Source organism: Gadus morhua, chromosome 12 (genome assembly GCF_902167405.1).
Source record: "Gadus morhua chromosome 12, gadMor3.0, whole genome shotgun sequence".
NCBI classification, from domain to species: Eukaryota; Metazoa; Chordata; class Actinopteri; order Gadiformes; family Gadidae; genus Gadus; species Gadus morhua.
In genome coordinates this window covers 24,136,913-24,154,412 of record NC_044059.1, presented here as the reverse complement: position 1 = coordinate 24,154,412, position 17,500 = coordinate 24,136,913, and the positions used below count along the sequence as shown (strand labels likewise).

Below are 17,500 nucleotides of genomic sequence, written 5' to 3'. Positions count from 1 at the left end.
GGCATGCTGCCGTTGCAGCATTTGTTTCGACCAACACTCTATACCCCCTCATGAATCTTATATCCTATCCATTACAGTTTCATACACTGACGGGCCACACTCTATGAAAGCAAAGAAGAAACACTCGGAGCCCAGAGGAGCAGCCGACGCAGGTAGGAGCCAGACAAAGCCAGCCTGGGACTGTGTGCCTCCTTGTTTTTATTTGATTGTGCGTTTCTATGCTGCCACCGACATTATTCATGTCCACCCCAGGGAGCCTTGTTTGGGGAATAGGGAATACGGCTTCGCTCTCACTTTCATTCTTTCTCTTTCTTTTACTTACAGAGCTCCCCGCCATCCCTCACACACGCTGGCTGTCGCAGACAGACGCACACACGTGCAAGCGCGCACACACACACACACACACACACACACACACACACACACACACACACACACACACACACACACACGCACACACCAGACTTTTGGTTTCTTTTTCAAGGGGAGACGGGGATGGGGGGGGTGGGTGAAAATTGCACCTACAGCTCACCCTCCCCTCACCAGTCTATTTCTTTCTCTCCCCTCTCGCCGTTGTCTCTAAATGTTTCCTCCTTGTCTCTTCTCCGCAGCGCAGAGCGAGAGAGAGAGTGAGCACGAGAGACGGAGAGAGAGCTAGTGCGAGAAAGAGCACGAGAGAGCGAGAGAGCCCAAGAGAGAGAGAGAGAGCACGAAAGACAGAGAGAGAGAGCGAGTGTGAGAAAGAGCACAAGGGAGAGCGAGAGTGCCCAAGAGAGCGAGAGAGAGAACGAGAGTGCGCTAGAGAGAGAGCACGATAGAGAGAACACGAGAGAGCATGAGGGAGCACGAGAAAGAGAGCGAGTTTGAGAGAGAGAGAGAGGGAGCGCAAGAGAAATAGTCAGAGAGAGAAAGCGAGAGCGTGAGAGTGAGAGACCACATGAGAGAGAGCAAGAGAGAGAAGAGATAACCAGGTTCTCTCTCTCTCTGTCACATGGGTAATGAGCCACCAATATATAATTTGGCAGCGTAATGAAAGCAATCCCAGTGCCTTTCAATGTAGCGCACCCCAAATAATGAGGCCGTTCCAAACCCTCTCAGCTTACTCCGATCCCCCCCCCCCCCCCAACCAACCCCCGTGTCTCACTCTTTCTCTCTCCCTCCCACTACCCTGCTGTTAAGGGCTGGAGGACAGCCTGTATTTGAGAGACAAAGTGAAAGGGAGAGGTGTGTGTGTGATTCTGTGTGCCTACGCATTGGAGTACATGAATTAGGCGTTTTTTTTTATTTATTCCAAACCTTTGTTCTCCATTCAGCCCATCGGGGTGGTCCGGCATTTAGTATTTATTATAGTAAACGAGAACAGATGCATCAGAAATCCCCAGAGCCATAACGGCACAAAGACATAGAAATCGGGAATAGATAAAAGCACTTTATTGTTTTACTCAAAGATGAACTGCTCCAAACAAAACAAGGACCCAGCAATACGTTTTTTCTTTTCTTTTAGTACCGTAGAACGAGCAAACAACACAGTTTAGACACACAACTCAGGCATATTAATATATCGGATAAATTAACCGGAACGTTACCTTATCTATTTTGGCATAACTTAAGTCGACGGCTTGCAAACATAATTTGTGAAAGGGGACGAGCTTTGAGACAACCCCCCCACCATCCATGGAAAGGACGCAGCATCATCCAATTCATAGAACACCCCTCGGTTAAACAAAACCCCCAATGTCAAGGAGTGGGACTAGCGTGTAATCAATTGGGCGCTCCAGATTTCGGGATCTAAAGACACTTTCAAAAGAAATCGTAAAACGCTGGCCAACATTCAGAGGGTTTCTAAGAGTTCCTCGGTTGAGGATAAATCGGTGTTTCCAGATTAGCACCTCTTCACTGGGGTCCCCCGGTCTCATGGAGCACTTCCCGGGGCCCCCGAGGGGTCAGTGAGGGTAAGGTGCCCTCAGTGGCACGCGGCCGCTTCCCAGACCAGCGAGCGAAAGCGGGATGAAAGGCGACTAGTAAACGGGTCGGAGGAGGAGGAGGAGGAGGAGGAGGAGGTACGGTCAATGCGGTCAACGCATGTACGAGCACTGGAGTGTGAGGACCTGAAAGAGGGCACCCGATGAGGGGACGGCTCAAGCAGGTCCTCGACGTTAAGCAGCACGTCAACATATAAAAAAAAAAATACCATCTGTGGGCACGTGCCAAAGAGCTGTGCTAAGGGAGGGAGTTTTTGGTTGAAAAATTAACAATGGCGAATTTTGGCAGCTTTCTTTTTGAATAAACACGTATTCAGCCAATAGTTTTAGGTCCTGTTTGGAAATCAGCCTTCGATATTTGAAATGGATAAATGGATAAGTTCCACAGGCTCCATAAATGTGCTCCACAACAAGCGATGAGAACACTATGGGGGGGCTCTGCAAATCTCGATGCTGTTTAATACATCTGTTTGTGTATTAGCGCTCCATCGAGCCCCAACATCAGATACTCTTCAAAAGGGAATCAAAACATTTCACGACCCACAACCTTTACAAAACTCTTTTCCTCGTTTATTTCCGTCGGGTACATTGGATGCGAACGGATAAAGCAGCAAGCCTATAGGAAGAAGTCCCTCTCCTTAGCGCATCATTAGAAAGTTGAGCGAAGACAGCGAAACGGACCTTAACGTTCCGGTATTGTATTGCACGGGAATTGATTTCCCTGGACACTGGAGACACTTGGCACTGGTACAACCGCAGTGTGGGAGTTGGGAGTGAGGCGGGAAGGAGGGCACTGGCAAGACCCCGTCCATGCGTTAAGAGAACACAACGAAAGTGGTCCGGTCCGAAAGAGAGGCCAGGCTGATGAGGGTTCCCCTCTCCACGATGGGCCCCATATCCAAGACATTCAAATCGTCAATCGAGTTCAGGTCATATTCGTCCAATCGCGAACCGAGTGACCCCCCCCCCAGAGGTGCAGGATGAGTTCTGGTGATGGGGGGGGGTGGGGGGGGGGGGGGGTGGCAATCAAAGCGTCTGCACCAGCACGGGGAACAGCAGGGACAGGTGTTCCGCACCCCTGATGGGCAGTTTGTGTGTGGTGTAGTAGTGGATGACCTCGGGGATGCTGTCGAAGGGCGGGCTGTTCTGGCCCAACACGTACTTGCCGTCCTTGTACTGGGAGAGCTTCATGTGCATGAAGCCTTGGCAGCTCCTGTGGGACCAAAAAACAAAAAAAGGAGAAGAAGAAGAGAGGTGGGTGAGGATTACGACCGGGAAGGAAGAGTAAGTTATGGGATGAGCGAGGAGACACGGAGAAGGGAAAGAGACGATGGGGAAGAGAAGAGGGAGGGGGCAGGGAGGCTGAATAAAACAAGAAAGCAAGGCGCTCAAAACAATCGTGATTCACGGCGCACTTCTTCCCCGAGCGTGATTATACAGTGGGATCGACAGCGCTGGATTTACGGACTACTTCCCTTGCACTTTTATGGCACGTTATCATGCAGGATTTAACGCCGTGTCACAATTTATAGCGCAAAGAAGGGTGTTTAAAACACACTGCAGGGAGCGACGCTGGATGAATCAGATAATGGAAAATGAGAAGAGACAAAGGCAGTTATACTGGTAGAGAGTGAGGTGAAGCATGGGAGCGTGCCGGAGAGAGACACACACACACACACCGGGGGGTGGTTACAGAGAGAGTGGAAGAGAGAGAGGGGATTGAGAGCGAAGAGCAAGAGGGTGTATATATATATGAGAGAGAGCCCAGAGAGCCCAGAGAGAGAGAGAGAGAGAGAGAGAGAGAGAGAGAGAGAGAGAGAGAGAGAGAGAGAGAGAGAGAGAGAGAGAGAGAGAGAGCCCAGAGAGAGAGAGCCCAGAGAGAGAGAGCCCAGAGAGAGAGAGAGAGCCCAGAGAGAGAGAGAGAGCGCCCAGAGAGAGAGAGAGAGAGCCCAGAGAGAGAGAGAGAGCCCAGAGAGAGAGAGAGAGAGAGCCGAGAGAGATGGCCCGAAAGAGGAACAGTGGTAGAAAGAATGTCTCAGCCATTAAAAAGCTGAAGTTATTCAGTCTAATTATAGAAGCAGGGGGTAGGCCTCCTAGAGAGGGAGAGATGGGCGCGTATCCCCTCGTCTAGTCATTAGTCTGGTAAACCAAATAAAACAATGAGCGAGACAGCAGGCCTCCAGGGCAGCCGAGACGCCCCGACACCCGGGTACTTTGTCTTCCTGTTCTCCGTGCGCCCGCTGCGCGCCGCTGACACGCGAACCCGGCCGCGTTCCCGCTCGGAGCTCCCTTGATGCGCTCAGAGAAACACCCCCCCCCCCCCCCCCCCCCCCGCCCCCACTTGTTTCGGGAGAATGTTTTGATCACTCGAGTCTCCCCCAACGCGTATAAATATTCGAGTCGGTTAGACGCGCGTGTCTGATGTGTGCTTTCTTTACCCCGCCGCCAAATCACTTATTCCGTCACGTTCATTCATTGGTGTTTATGAAGAAAACAATAAGCCGCCATGGCGCCATGGTACGCTGTACAAGAACCGCTTCGGGGGAATTGTCCTGTTTTAAAAAACCAAACTAATACAAGCACATGTATTAACTAACTCGTGAGACGATGAACACAATCGCGTCTCCCATCACAGCATTTGGAAATATCAGCCAAAACTAAATCAATTGCCGACTTGAAAAAACACATAGGAGTCATTTTCCCTAATCTACTCTGGCCATGATGAAGTCGGGGCCCAGTGACCGGGCTCCATCAACCCGCAAGCTCTCTCGGGAAATAATGTCCATTAGCCGCTTAGCACGATGGCTAATGATATCTAAGAAGGAACAGGCTCAGGGAAACATTACCAGTGATTACATTAGCATTATATTCGTCGTTATCATTGGGACGGGATAGTGTGGGGGAACTGGCTCGAATTGATGAGGTCCCAGCCAAAAAGGTTCAGGGTTTGAACCCCGATTTCCACAACCCCGGGAAGAAGCCCTGAAGCATCCCTGCTCCCTGATGAAAACATCATGTATGTCAACAAATGCCTGTAATTCACTTAGGATAAAGCAAGAGCTAAACTTTTAAATAGTGGCAATACTAGATAGTGATTAATATGAAAGGAGCTTCAAATTCAAAACGCTGTATGAATGTGCAAGGGCCTTGATTACGTAATTTTTCAGGCACTCACAATAAATTAGATTTAACACAGTCAGAAAATCACCTATCTTTTGAAACAATATGACTAAACACCTCATCCCTGATCTGACAACATGTGTATTCAAAATGTATCGGACGATGTGTGCATAAATTGTCTGGTAGACAGAGAGTAGACGTAGGGAGAAGGGGGGGTTGTAAAAGGCTTACTGAGTCGAAGTATATGCATACGGTGTGTTTGAACGCTTTATACTACAGCTTTAACATCACATTCACACCTGCCTTAGTGGGAGACACCGTGCTGGCTGGCTCGTAGCACGAGGATGAGAATCAGCTTGTTAACGAGAGTTCACACACCTCTCCCTCCTCGCTCTCACACACACACACACACACACACACACACACACACACACACACACACACACACACACACACACACACACACACACACACACACACACACACACACACACACACACAAATACACACGCATTGGATGGGCAAGCCAGGGCCGCTCGCTGTGACCTTGCGGCCAGAATAGAACGAGTTCACGTTTGTGTCCGTGCGTGCTTCACACTGTCACCCTATCCATGTCGATGAGTAATGCATGAGCTTGTTTGTATGTCAGCACATCATGGTGACATTCACTGGCTTCTCTCTCCCTCCTTCTCCCTCTCCCTCTCTCGCCATCTCTCCCTTTCTCTTGTTCTCTCTCTCTCACTTCCTCTCTCCTCCTCCATCGCTCTCTTTCTCTTGTTCTCTCTCTCCCCATCTCTCTCTCTCACTTCCTCTCTCCTCCTCCATCGCTCTCTTTCTCTTGTTCTCTCTCTCCCCATCTCTCTCTCTCACTTCCTCTCTCCTCCTCCATCGCTCTCTTTCTCTTGTTCTCTCTCTCCCCATCTCTCTCTCTCACTTCCTCTCTCCTCCTCCATCGCTCTCTTTCTCTTGTTCTCTCTCTCCCCATCTCTCTCTCTCACTTCCTCTCTCCTCCTCCATCGCTCTCTTTCTCTTGTTCTCTCTCTCCCCATCTCTCTCTCTCACTTCCTCTCTCCTCCTCCATCTCTCTCTTTCTCTTGTTCTCTCTCTCTCTCTCTCTCTCTCACTTCCTCTCTCCTCCTCCATCGCTCTCTTTCTCTACCCCTTTCTCTCTTCGCCGCCTCCCACTCTCTCCCTGCCTCTCTCTCTCGCCATGTTTTTTCCTCTCCTCCTCTTTCTCTCCCTCTCTCTTTCTCCCTCTCTCTCTGTCTCTCTCTCTCTCTCTACCCCATACATTGGCTCGCTTCCCCATCGTCTGTTCCCCCCCACCACAGACCAGAAGGTCATTCATATTCATTAGTGATTAGGGGGAGGCTGATGGGTGCTCTGAAGTGTGCTCTACCTGCCTGATTGCCACTTAGACGGGGCCCACCGGGGCCCGGGGAAAAGGCCACGGCGGAGGAGGGGCCCGACGGTAAGGTGAGTACGGGGGGAGGAGGCTATGGATCACGCTGGTAATTACTAGCGAGGAGGAGATCTGATGAGGACAGCAGTATTGGTCGGTTGGTCGGAATTGAGTTGAACCGAGGAGAGAGAGAGTTGGAACCTCCACGATATTAAATGCGGTAGAAGTTCAGGGATAGGGAGAGGAAGCCAGAGAGAGAGAGAGAGAGAGAGAGAGAGAGAGAGAGAGAGAGAGAGAGAGAGAGAGAGAGAGAGAGAGAGAGAGAGAGAGAGAGAGAGAGAGAGAGAGAGAGAGAGAGAGAGAGAGAGAGGGAGAGAGAGAGAGAGAGAGAGAGAGATTTTCTTTTTTGCAGAATAAGAGCACAGAGAGACAGATGAATAAGTGCGGCGAATGAGATGCTAGCTCAGTAGTACACGCACACACACACATGCGCACACACACAGAGCACAACATCTGTATTCAATCAGACTGGAAAGAGATTCAGGTGATGCCCAACCACCTGACCCCATTACATGGCAGTAATGGAGATAGGGCTGTGTGTGTGTGTGTGTGTGTGTGTGTGTGTGTGTGTGTGTGTGTGTGTGTGTGTGTGTGTGTGTGTGTGTGTGTGTGTGTGTGTGTGTGTGTGTGTGTCTTTTTGCCTTTGTGTCTGTCTGTGTGCCTGTCTGTGTGTGCGTGTGCATGCCCTACCGTAGTGAGAGGGAGTACTCTGCGCGGCTGGTCTGGCTGTTCCTCACCAGGTAGCTGCACTCCTTACACAGAGTCAGCAGAGACTCTGCCTCGGACCGGGTCAGAGCTCCGTGGTACCATCTGAAGGACACACACACACACGGTCACTAAACATTCCTGTCAGAGCCTGATGGAGACAAAACACACACACACGGTCACTAAACAGTCCCTTCAGAGCCTGATGCAGACAAAACACACACACAATGACACTCACACACACACACACAGTCGACAATGGCAGTTTACTAAAGGTTTCGGCCCTTGACCCACTTTTCAGATCTGATTGAAATTCTCACCGCCCCCGCCGACTTCTGAAGTTCGTGTGCGTCCGCCTGCCACACACAACGTTTTAATCCCATCAAAATCTGTCGATGACGTATTCATCACCCAGTGAACGAATGCGCATTGCGACACACTCATTTGTGTGCTGGTGGATGCTAATCGCTACTCGGTCTGGCAATCGCAGAACCTTTCAAACATTTACAATTATTTTATTGAATTTCTATATTATAGTGTCAACGACAATGCATGCCCCCAGTCTATGAATCACTCAAACCTGTTCCTCGTTTGTTCCCTGATCACCGTTGTCGTTACACCCTATATCCCCCCCCGCTTCATCTCAGACCTCATCTTCTCTTCCCCACAGTTCGATGGGTAGTGTGCTCCGTGTTTGGTACCTGTACTCTATCTAAGGAGTATGTCTCTGCTGACAAAGAGTTTTGCTGACCTGGGCTCCGGTAAGCGCTATCCAGTCAATGTTTGAATGCGCAATTTTCAATACACCTTTTAAATTTTTTGCATATAGTCCACTTATCTTTCCGTCGTCTATTTAAATATATGTCCTTCTATTGCTATGCAGTCCATTGGGGCATCAATGATATTATTACATTTGCTCAGAGTGACACCACAAATGAGGATGAGGACATCACAAAGCTTACATCCCAATTCATTTATTTAGCACGCTTTAGACGCTTTTGTCCAAAGCAACTTACAATAAGTGCATTCAACAATAAAGATATAACCTAAAAAGTGAGAGTCATTTGAGTATTTAAAAATTCTTAAAATAAGTATATTTTTAGGGCTACAATATAGAAACAAGCGATTTAGAAGGATTCCAGCAAATTGAAAAATGTTGATAGGATTATACTTTTATATACAATATCAAATATATTTGTATTTGTATGGCAAGGAGGAGATTTGGTAGCATATCTATAGTGAGTAGCTGCACGTATTGAGTATGATTGCACAGCACTTTAATCAAGGTCTCGAAGAAAAGACGCACATTTCCAACAAATGTCTCCGTTAGCTAAACACTGACATTTAGCAGCGTTAGTGATGGGCCTTCCTCTCCTCGGGCAAATCAGCCCATGATTATATGAGCAATAATAACAGAGAACCCCTTCTCCAAAATTGCATCCCGTTTAAAGGGAAATAACCATTGAACTATAAACTACATGAAAGCCTGATAATTACATGTGTTTCAATGTTATCCATAGTGCTGAAAAGCAACCACACAGGGCTTTACAACACAAGGTCTCGTATACCATAAGAAACCCCATTAGACTGTAGTTTATAGGCAGGGTAGCTGGGGTTAGTGGAGTCTATGCTTCAGCATTAGGACACATTGTTTTGTTGAGCTCTGAAGTCGAGTGCTTCAATCAGACACAAACAGCCCCTCAGGGACAATTGAAGATTAATGAGGCAGAATAAGGAACTACTACGAAACCGTGCACGTGTTTGTGTGTGTGTGTGTTTACGTGTTTATCTGTGTTTTGCTGTGCGTGAGCATGTGTGCGTGCTGCTGCACCTTGTTCTCGGAGGCCGGGGGAATTGGGCACATTTGCATTTCATTAGTGAAATTGCTCTTAATGTGTGCGGATGCGCCACATAAATTACAACGTTTCAAATTACACGAGCCGTCTTAATTAGTTCTCGACCTGACCACTGGTGATTCCACAAGCGCTGCCGAGCGCACGTTTAGCGCCAGACGAGAGCAGAGCCCCTCCTCCAGTCAACAGCCTCCATCGTGTCGGCGATATCGTTAGCGTTTCCCCCCCCGCCGCCCACAACCCCGACCCGGGCCTACAATACATACACCTGTTTTTCCAGGGGCAGGCCGGGGTCCACTCGCTCCCCCATCATGGTGTGGCTCTCCTGGGGCATGCGGAACTTGAGCCCCCCGCCTGCCAGCGGGCTGTGCCTGGGCCCCAGGGGCCGCAACCGATCCGTCGGCGGTGGGGAGCGGTCCCACTCGGCACCGTCGAACTGAACTGTAAAGGGGGGGGGGGGGGGGGAGAGAGAGAGAGAGAGAGAGAGAGAGAGAGAGAGAGAGAGAGAGAGAGAGAGATCATTATTAAATCCGTCCACCCACTTAGAAAGCTAGGAGGAGTGCCCTGCTGGGCCCCCAGTTGGCCTGACTAGCACCGGCCTTACGTCGTAGGAGAGACATACAGGGAGGCTCTCTGACTGTTCAGATATTAGATAACAAACTTTGCAGAACAAGAGGTTTCCTTTTCCGGCGGTAATAAGTGCAGGTCTACACAAGCTAACGGGAATGAATCCTTGAATTTCCTGGGGGACGGTTCATGGGAAATGATATGTTTTCTTGGAGTGTCACGAGAGAGAGAGAGAGAGAGAGAGAGAGAGAGAGAGAAAGAGAGAGAGAGAGAGAGAGAGACAGAGACAGAGACAGAGAGTTAGGAGAGAGAGAGAGGCGAAGAGAGAAAGGGGTTGAGAGAGAAAGATGAAGAGGGGGGAGAGAGAGAGAATGAGGAAGAGAACAAGAGGAAGAGAGAGAGGTAGAGAGAGTGAAAGACAAACGAGGGCGAGGGAGAGGGAGGGAGTGAAAGACAAAACAGAGAAAGAGAAAGAGTGAGTCACGTTATTTGCAGAGCAATATCACAGAAGAGAAGGGATTAATCGTCAGATCCAGAGACGGGCACACAACAGAGCTCCCCACGCCACAGAGGCCCCCTGCAGCGCTGCAGTGAGACCGGACAGAAGGCGGAGCAGAGCGTCCGCGACCCGGGCCCTGATGGCCGACCTACAAACAACAGACAATCTGCGTCATCGTCATAATCAGCGTTGTTGTGAACGCCCGGAGCTCACGCGTCCATCGATGTTGTGCGGGAAGAGAGGCGAGCCGACAGATTCCGTGCAGCCAATCGTTTCCTTGACTGGAAGACACACAAACTCAAGAGGGGACTCAACCCCGCAAACCAGATGCACACATCTGCCGTGGAGGAAAAGGAGGAGTTTGTGTGCGTGCGTGCGTGCATGCGTGCGAGCGTGCCTTGTGTGTGTGTGTGTGTGTGTTTGTGTTTCTACGATTGTTAAAAAAGACAAAAGGGGTGTCAGGCATCAACGAGCCGCGACCATGGGGGAGGGGAGGGGGGGGTGGCGTAACTGGGGGTCCGGCCGGATCAGCCAGGGTCAGAGGCAGGTCGCTGGACGTAAAGGCGCGGGACAATGAAGGGGAGGAGGACAGGGGCTGAGACATAGGGCTGGTGACTCGCTCTCTGATGGAGGAGGGGTCATACTCTGGACGGCCCCCCTCCCCCTGAGAGAGAGAGACAGAGAGAGAGAGAGAGAGCTAGAGAGCGAGAGCTAAAGAGAGAGAGAGAGAGAGAGAGAGAGAGAGAGAGAGAGAGAGAGAGAGAGAGAGAGAGAGAGAGAGAGAGAGAGAGAGAGAGAGAGAGAGCTAGAAAGAGAGAGCTAGAGAGCGAGAGAGCTACAGAGAGAGAGAGAGAGAGAGACACAGACAGACAGACAGACAGACAGACAGACAGACAGACAGACAGACAGACAGACGAGAATATTTCTCAAACTGGATTTAATTATTCATTCAGATGTTCAAGCTCAATAGTTTGACCTCTTTTTGTCGCTACATTAAGGAAAGATGAGAGCGCAATTATTTTCTAAGGTTTCCAATAGGATGAATAAACAGAAACATCAGGGCGGCAACCTCGTGTGTGTTTGCGTATAAGTGCGTCTCCGTGTGCGAGTGTTTGTGAATGTGTGGGTCTTTGTGTGTGTGTGCCTCCTTGTGTGCGTGTTCGTGCGTCCGTGTGTGTGTGTGTTTGCGTATGTGTGCGTCTCCGTGTGTGTGTTTGCTTGTGTCTCTTTGTGTGTGTGCGTGTCTTCGTGTGTGTGTTTCCGTGTGTGACTCCGTGTGTGTGTGTGTGTTTGCGTATGTGTGCGTCTCTGTGTGTGTGCCTTCGTGTGTGTGAATCTGTGTGCGTTTCTCCCGGTGTTTGTGTGTGTGTGTTTGAGTGTGAGGCTGAGCTTGAGTGCAGCGCAGGAAACGCAGACGAAGAGTTCTCTTGAAAGGCCCTCGTGAAATACATCTCCCGTCATAAAACACATTTCAAAAAAGGCACCGCACGGCCCCGTCTCCCCGCCGATAATAACGCCATAAAAACGCGGCCGACGCGGAGAGGTTCCGGCCGCCGCCCGACAGCGCGAGAGGAGGAGAGGTGAGGGGAGGAGACGGCGAGCAGCAGTCAGGAGCAGCGGAGGTTAGAAGCTACATTATTGATGCTCCTTTTGAACTCATCCACAAAAAGGGTCGCAGACGGTGGGTGAGGTGGGTGGGGTGGTGGGTGGGGTGGTGGGTGGGGTGGGGGGGGGGGGGGGGGACGTGAGGAATGTCTGCCCAGTGCCGTGGCCCGCGGGCCTGCATGGCACGCCGTGACCAGTGAGGGCCGAGGATGCAGCGTCTCATTCCCGCACCTCCACCCTCCCACACTGCCTCCATCACCTCCACCCTCCCACACCGCCTCCAGCACCTCCTCCTCCTCCTCCCCCCCCCCCGCCTCACCCGTCCGACTACCTTGAACAGGAGAGAGAGGTTGAGAGGGCTGCTGTTGTGGAGGGTGGAGCCGGGCTCGGGTGGAGCACTGCGTTTTGCGGACCCTCCTTAGGGGCAGGCGGTGAGAGAGAGTGGAGGGCGACGGCGGTGACGGTGTGTGTGACAAGAGGAACCCAGGAATAGCCCGTTATCTGCCAGGACGGGCTACCTCACTCTGCTCTTGTCGTTGTCGCGGCCTCGGCGTATCACGCACACACGTGCACACACATGTGCACACGCACACACACACACACGCACACACACACACACACACACACACACACACACACACCTGCCTATGCATTATGCAAGTTCCCTCTGTTTCACACCTCCCAACCACCACCACCCCTTGACGCGCACACACACACACACACACACACACACACACACACACACTCCACACACACACACACAAAAACAGACACACACACACACACACACAAAGAGGAGATTACAAAACAAATACAGCGCAGGGATTGGGACTGACGAGGGGGGGGGGGGGGGGGGGGGGGGCTGACGTCTTAATGAGCGGACAAATCCAAAGACCCCCGAGGTCGGGGGACATCAAAGGCCCCCCTGAATGGGCATTTTAAGAGAGACCCAGGCTGAACATACATGCCTCCCTCCCTCCCCGGTTAATTATTGAGCAGGCAGACACACTTCGCCACTTTCTCCGGCTCCCTGTGAATTATTGATGCACGGCTCGTCACAATGGGCCCATCTGGAGCGGGCCGCACCTCCGCCAGAGCCAGGATTAAAATGTGGCTTGGCACCCCCGCTTCGGAGACACGCAAAGGCAAGCTCACACAGAGAGAGAGAGAGAGACACACTTGCACAAACAAACAGACGCACACACAGACAAACACACGCACACACACACACACACACACACACACACGTTTGTGTAATGGGGGGGTGTGTGCAGTGGCCTTGAACACCAGCGTGGCTCACCTACCTGGCAGCCCGCCTGGTAGCCCAAACACGCCAAAGTCCCGGGCCAAGCCCAGACAGACTCACCACAACAAGGGGACAGTTGCGAATGTAACCCCCCCCCCCCCCCCCCGTTGAAAATAAAGAGAGGCGGAATGCAAACAGATCTTCAGATCATCGCTCTCAGAATCGAAAAAAAAACTGCTATTTACGTTCTTCGGAGCAGTGGGAACATTTCTCAAAAGAACACCCAAGCCCTGGTTTAGTTCTCGTGTTTTGGTGTCTGCTCTATTGGGCGGGGATTCCACATATTGTACTCAGGATCCAAGGTCATTTCTCTGAGCATACTGCACTGTATTGGGGGTCCTGTCTAGCTCAACGGTGAGAGCGTGGCCTTAGGGCCAGCAGTGGTAGGGGTTCCACCCCCATTGAGGCCAATGATGCACGAGTTAGCAAGTGCTAGTCTGTAATAGTCATTTTGTCGGATGGTTTAGCTGAATGCTAACACCAGGCTACTTGTAAGCAGGGTTTTGTGTGTAGGTTTTAAACCATCATGTGTATAGCTGCGTCTGTCTCTGTATTAAGCAGAGGTTTGATTTCTTTAAAAATGGTTCTGTCAGGTGCATGAAAATCACATGAAATTGTCAAGCTTCTCTTCCACACACACACACACACACACACACACACACACACACAGACAGACAGACAGACAGACAGACAGACAGACAGACAGACAGACAGACAGACAGACAGACAGACAGACAGACAGACAGACACGTTTGCGCCACTGACTGAGCCAAAATAATAAATTTCATCAACAAATCTGTAGAGGATTTTTTTTTTCAAAAGATAAGAGCAGGTGTTGGCAAGCACACGATGATGGGCAAAAGTCCAAGAGAATTTTGTTTTCACTGTTTCGATGACTACTCAATGTGTGTTTGGATCCCAGACTGTATGCAAAACCATGGTTTTTTTTTAGAAGCTTTTGGAGACAGCACCGTCTGAACACGCTTGTCCGGTGCAATCTGCTTGACCGTTTTTGTTGATAGACTAAAAAGATGACGTGTGTGTGTGTGTGTGTGTGTGTGTGTGTGTGTGTGTGTATTCGTTTTGTATTTGTGTCCAGGTACCTCCTCCTGGGTGCGCTGCCGTGACCTATATCTGTGGCTGGTGGATAATTAACCCTGAACAAGCATCCCTGGACAGGCTTAACACACAGGACTCACAGGGACTGACGCACTCAACTATTAGGGCTCTTACACACATCTGTGCTCCTCGTTTGGAAAAAAGAAAGAGACTGACTCTCTCACACACACACACACACACACACACACGCACGCACACACACACGCACGCCTACGCCCACGCCCATATGTCCCTCGACCACAACGGAACATCTGCCTCCTATTTGTGTGTAATGGACACCTGTGGATGTTCAGCGTATGGGGGCTGGGGCCATTCTGCTTTAACCGTCAGCAGAACGCGGTGTGGCGCTCGCTCGGAACGTCTGAGGAGCCCCACGTTGATAATGAGGCGGATTCACCTTCTTCCCCGGTTTAAAAACGCCCACTCGCTGCAAAACAGACGAAAAATATAGATTTTCCATCTGCATGGCTCACTCTGGAAAAACATGCGAGAGAAATTGGGTCACATGTTACCGTGCCTAATCCTATGCATGGGGGTTTACAACACCTGTTCACAATTACCGGTAATTACCAGACTGAAAGGGTGCGAGCGACAATGCTGCTTTTCTCTGCCTATTGATCCCACATCAAATGGACTGACAGATAACTAGCCGTGGTTCCAACGGAGTCCGTTGGACAGCCTTGTCTGAAAGAAGAAGAGGAAGAGGAGGAGGAGCCTATATCTGACATTAAGATGGCTTCATTAGAGCCATTCACGAAGGCATCTGCCTCTGTAAGAGCCCTGGCAGTCGGGTCTGCTCTCTGCAACACAAAGACCTTATGCTGAGCAAAACGGGCTCCCCAAGGGCGGACAATCAGCACCTTATGCCAGCGTCAGCACGGGAATAAAAGCCCCAATACACAAATCCCCTATTCGTCTATAGAATCGAATGCCGCTGTGAATTCACCCTGTGGAACTATGATTTTCTTTTTGGGTTGAAACAAGAGATTTCACAATGTTGCATCCGGATCTATTTTCATTTCCTCTTGCGCATGCACACATTTTGTATTCTGTTTTTGTCTTTCAACCTGTCACACCGATCACTGTCTGTCTTTTTTTTTGGGATGCCATGTGTTCATTTACTATTCAATAACCCAATTCCCTTGTGGTGTGCCTGCCACTCTCTATCCCTCTCTCTCTTGAGGGGGGGGAGAGAGATCGAGATAGGGAGAGAAAGAGAGAGAGTGCATGGCTCTCTCTTTCTCTCCCTATCTCGATCTCTCTCTCCCACCTCGCCCTCTCCGTCTCCCGCCACCCGTCCCCTACTGTAAGTGGGGCATTAGCTCCCTTTCCATTCCCGCTCTCACTGCCTCCTGTGCCTGCCCTCACACCCGCCCCCCCTACCCTCACCCCTCCACCCTCCTCCCACCATTCCTATCACCCCTCCCCCTGCATCTCTCCTCCCCATTTACAGTGTGTCTGTGTCTGTGTGTGTGTGTGTGTGTGTGTGTGTGTGTGTGTGTGTGTGTGTGTGTGTGTGTGTGTGTCAGTGAGTGTGAGTGTGAGTGGGAGAGGGAATCACAGAGGACAAGACTTTTCATTAACGCCCGTAACGGTTCAACGCTGAAGGAGCAAGAGGAGCGGGCGATCGGGGAAGAGAGAGAGAAAGGAAATACAGGGGAGTGAGAATGAGAGAGGGGAAGGCGATCAACAGAGATAGGGGGATCTGAGAGAGAGAGAGAGAGCGGGGGGGGGGGGTAACAGTCCTTCTCTAGTGTCAGTCAATTGATGGAGAGGCCAGGATGAAGGCCCTGGGGTCTGCCTCAAGTGCTGACTCCAAACAGGGATCTCCTCTTTTTGGTCCTTATATTACCCACACGTCCGTTACCATGCCAACACATGTCTTGGCTTAAAACACACACACACACACACACACACACACACACACACACACACACACACACACACACAGAGACACCCACACTGATGGAGAAGTAACCATCCGTACACACGCAAACATACGTGTCGTCTGCTGATAACAGAGGCACATACATGTGTCGTCCCTGCAGGGCACAGCTTAACACTTATCTATTCACTTAATATACAAACGTTATTTACAAGGAGCAAACCATTAATGAACCTAATTTAAATTACCCTCACAGCATTTCAGTCTGTAAGTGAATGTCACCGGGGTGGGGGGGGGGGGGGGGGGGGGGGGTATTTTGCTCAAGGGCAACTAGGTAAGCCAAGGTGAGCTTTTTTTTTTCCTCCTTTCAAACCTCCTTCTTCTTCTGTTGTTGTGTTGATTGTCTTCCAAATTCCCCCGATGACGCCGGAAGAAACGCTTAGTCTCGGCGAGGCAACTCATGCACGCCATTATTAAAAACCTCCAAGAACCCCCTCCGACCAACATCATCCCCCCCCCCCCCCCCCACTCATCATCTGTTCATTAGACAGGGCCATCAGCTCACTAATGAGACGTTGGCTTTAATTAGCTCACTGATTGGTGTAGAACGACTGCCAGGCCGATCTCTCTCGGCCGAATGTGTCCACTTACTTCAAGGAATCACTGGCTGCTGTCATTAAGGCTGTCACCCTGAAATACAGACTCTACTGTACTCTAAAATACTCTACTGTACTCTGAGATACGTAATCTACTGTACCCTGTATTACGTACTCTAAAATACTCTACTGCACTCTGAGATACGTACTCTACTGTACCCTGTATTACGTACTCTACTCTACCCTGAAATACTCTATTGTACCCTGAAATACATACTCTACTGTACCCTGAAATACATACTCTACTGTACCCTGAAATACATACTCTATTAGAGTACCATATTAAGCGCTATATAAATTTCATTTATTATTATTATTATTGTACCCTGAAATACATACTCTACTGTACCCTGAAATACATACTCTACTCTGAAATACATACTCTACCCTGAAATACTCGACTGTACCCTGAAATACATACTCTATTGTACCCTGCTATATCTACCCTACTGTACTCTGTAATACGTACTCTACTAGTCTGTAATACGTACTCTACTGTAGTCTGTTATTCGTACTCGACTGTAGTCTGTAATACGTACTCTACTGTAGTCTGTTATTCGTACTCGACTGTACTCTGTAATACATACTCTAGAGTACCTTGTAACATGCACCCTACTGTACAATACAACGCGTCCTTTACTGCACCCGGAACATTGAAGGCTCCTAATGACGTCAAAGAGAGAAGGGATCACTGGAGCCGTGAGAGTCCCTGACGGCTCAACAGGCTAACAGCCGACCCTC

The 17,500-nt window shown here is 50.1% G+C and overlaps 1 protein-coding gene across 1 annotated transcript in view; it reads right to left on the bottom strand.

The window, feature by feature from the left end:
- Window positions 1-1,414: 1,414 nt before the first annotated feature.
- Window positions 1,415-17,500, bottom strand: part of shdb (Src homology 2 domain containing transforming protein D, b) — a 27,335-nt gene continuing 11,249 nt past the window's right edge. The window contains exons 5-7 of the mRNA XM_030372877.1: window positions 9,389-9,563; window positions 7,255-7,374; window positions 1,415-3,195 (exon numbers count right to left, since the gene is read on the bottom strand). Coding sequence (XP_030228737.1) covers window positions 3,009-3,195; window positions 7,255-7,374; window positions 9,389-9,563 — 482 coding nt within the window. The 3' untranslated portion in view covers window positions 1,415-3,008. The remainder of the gene's footprint in view (window positions 3,196-7,254; window positions 7,375-9,388; window positions 9,564-17,500) is intronic.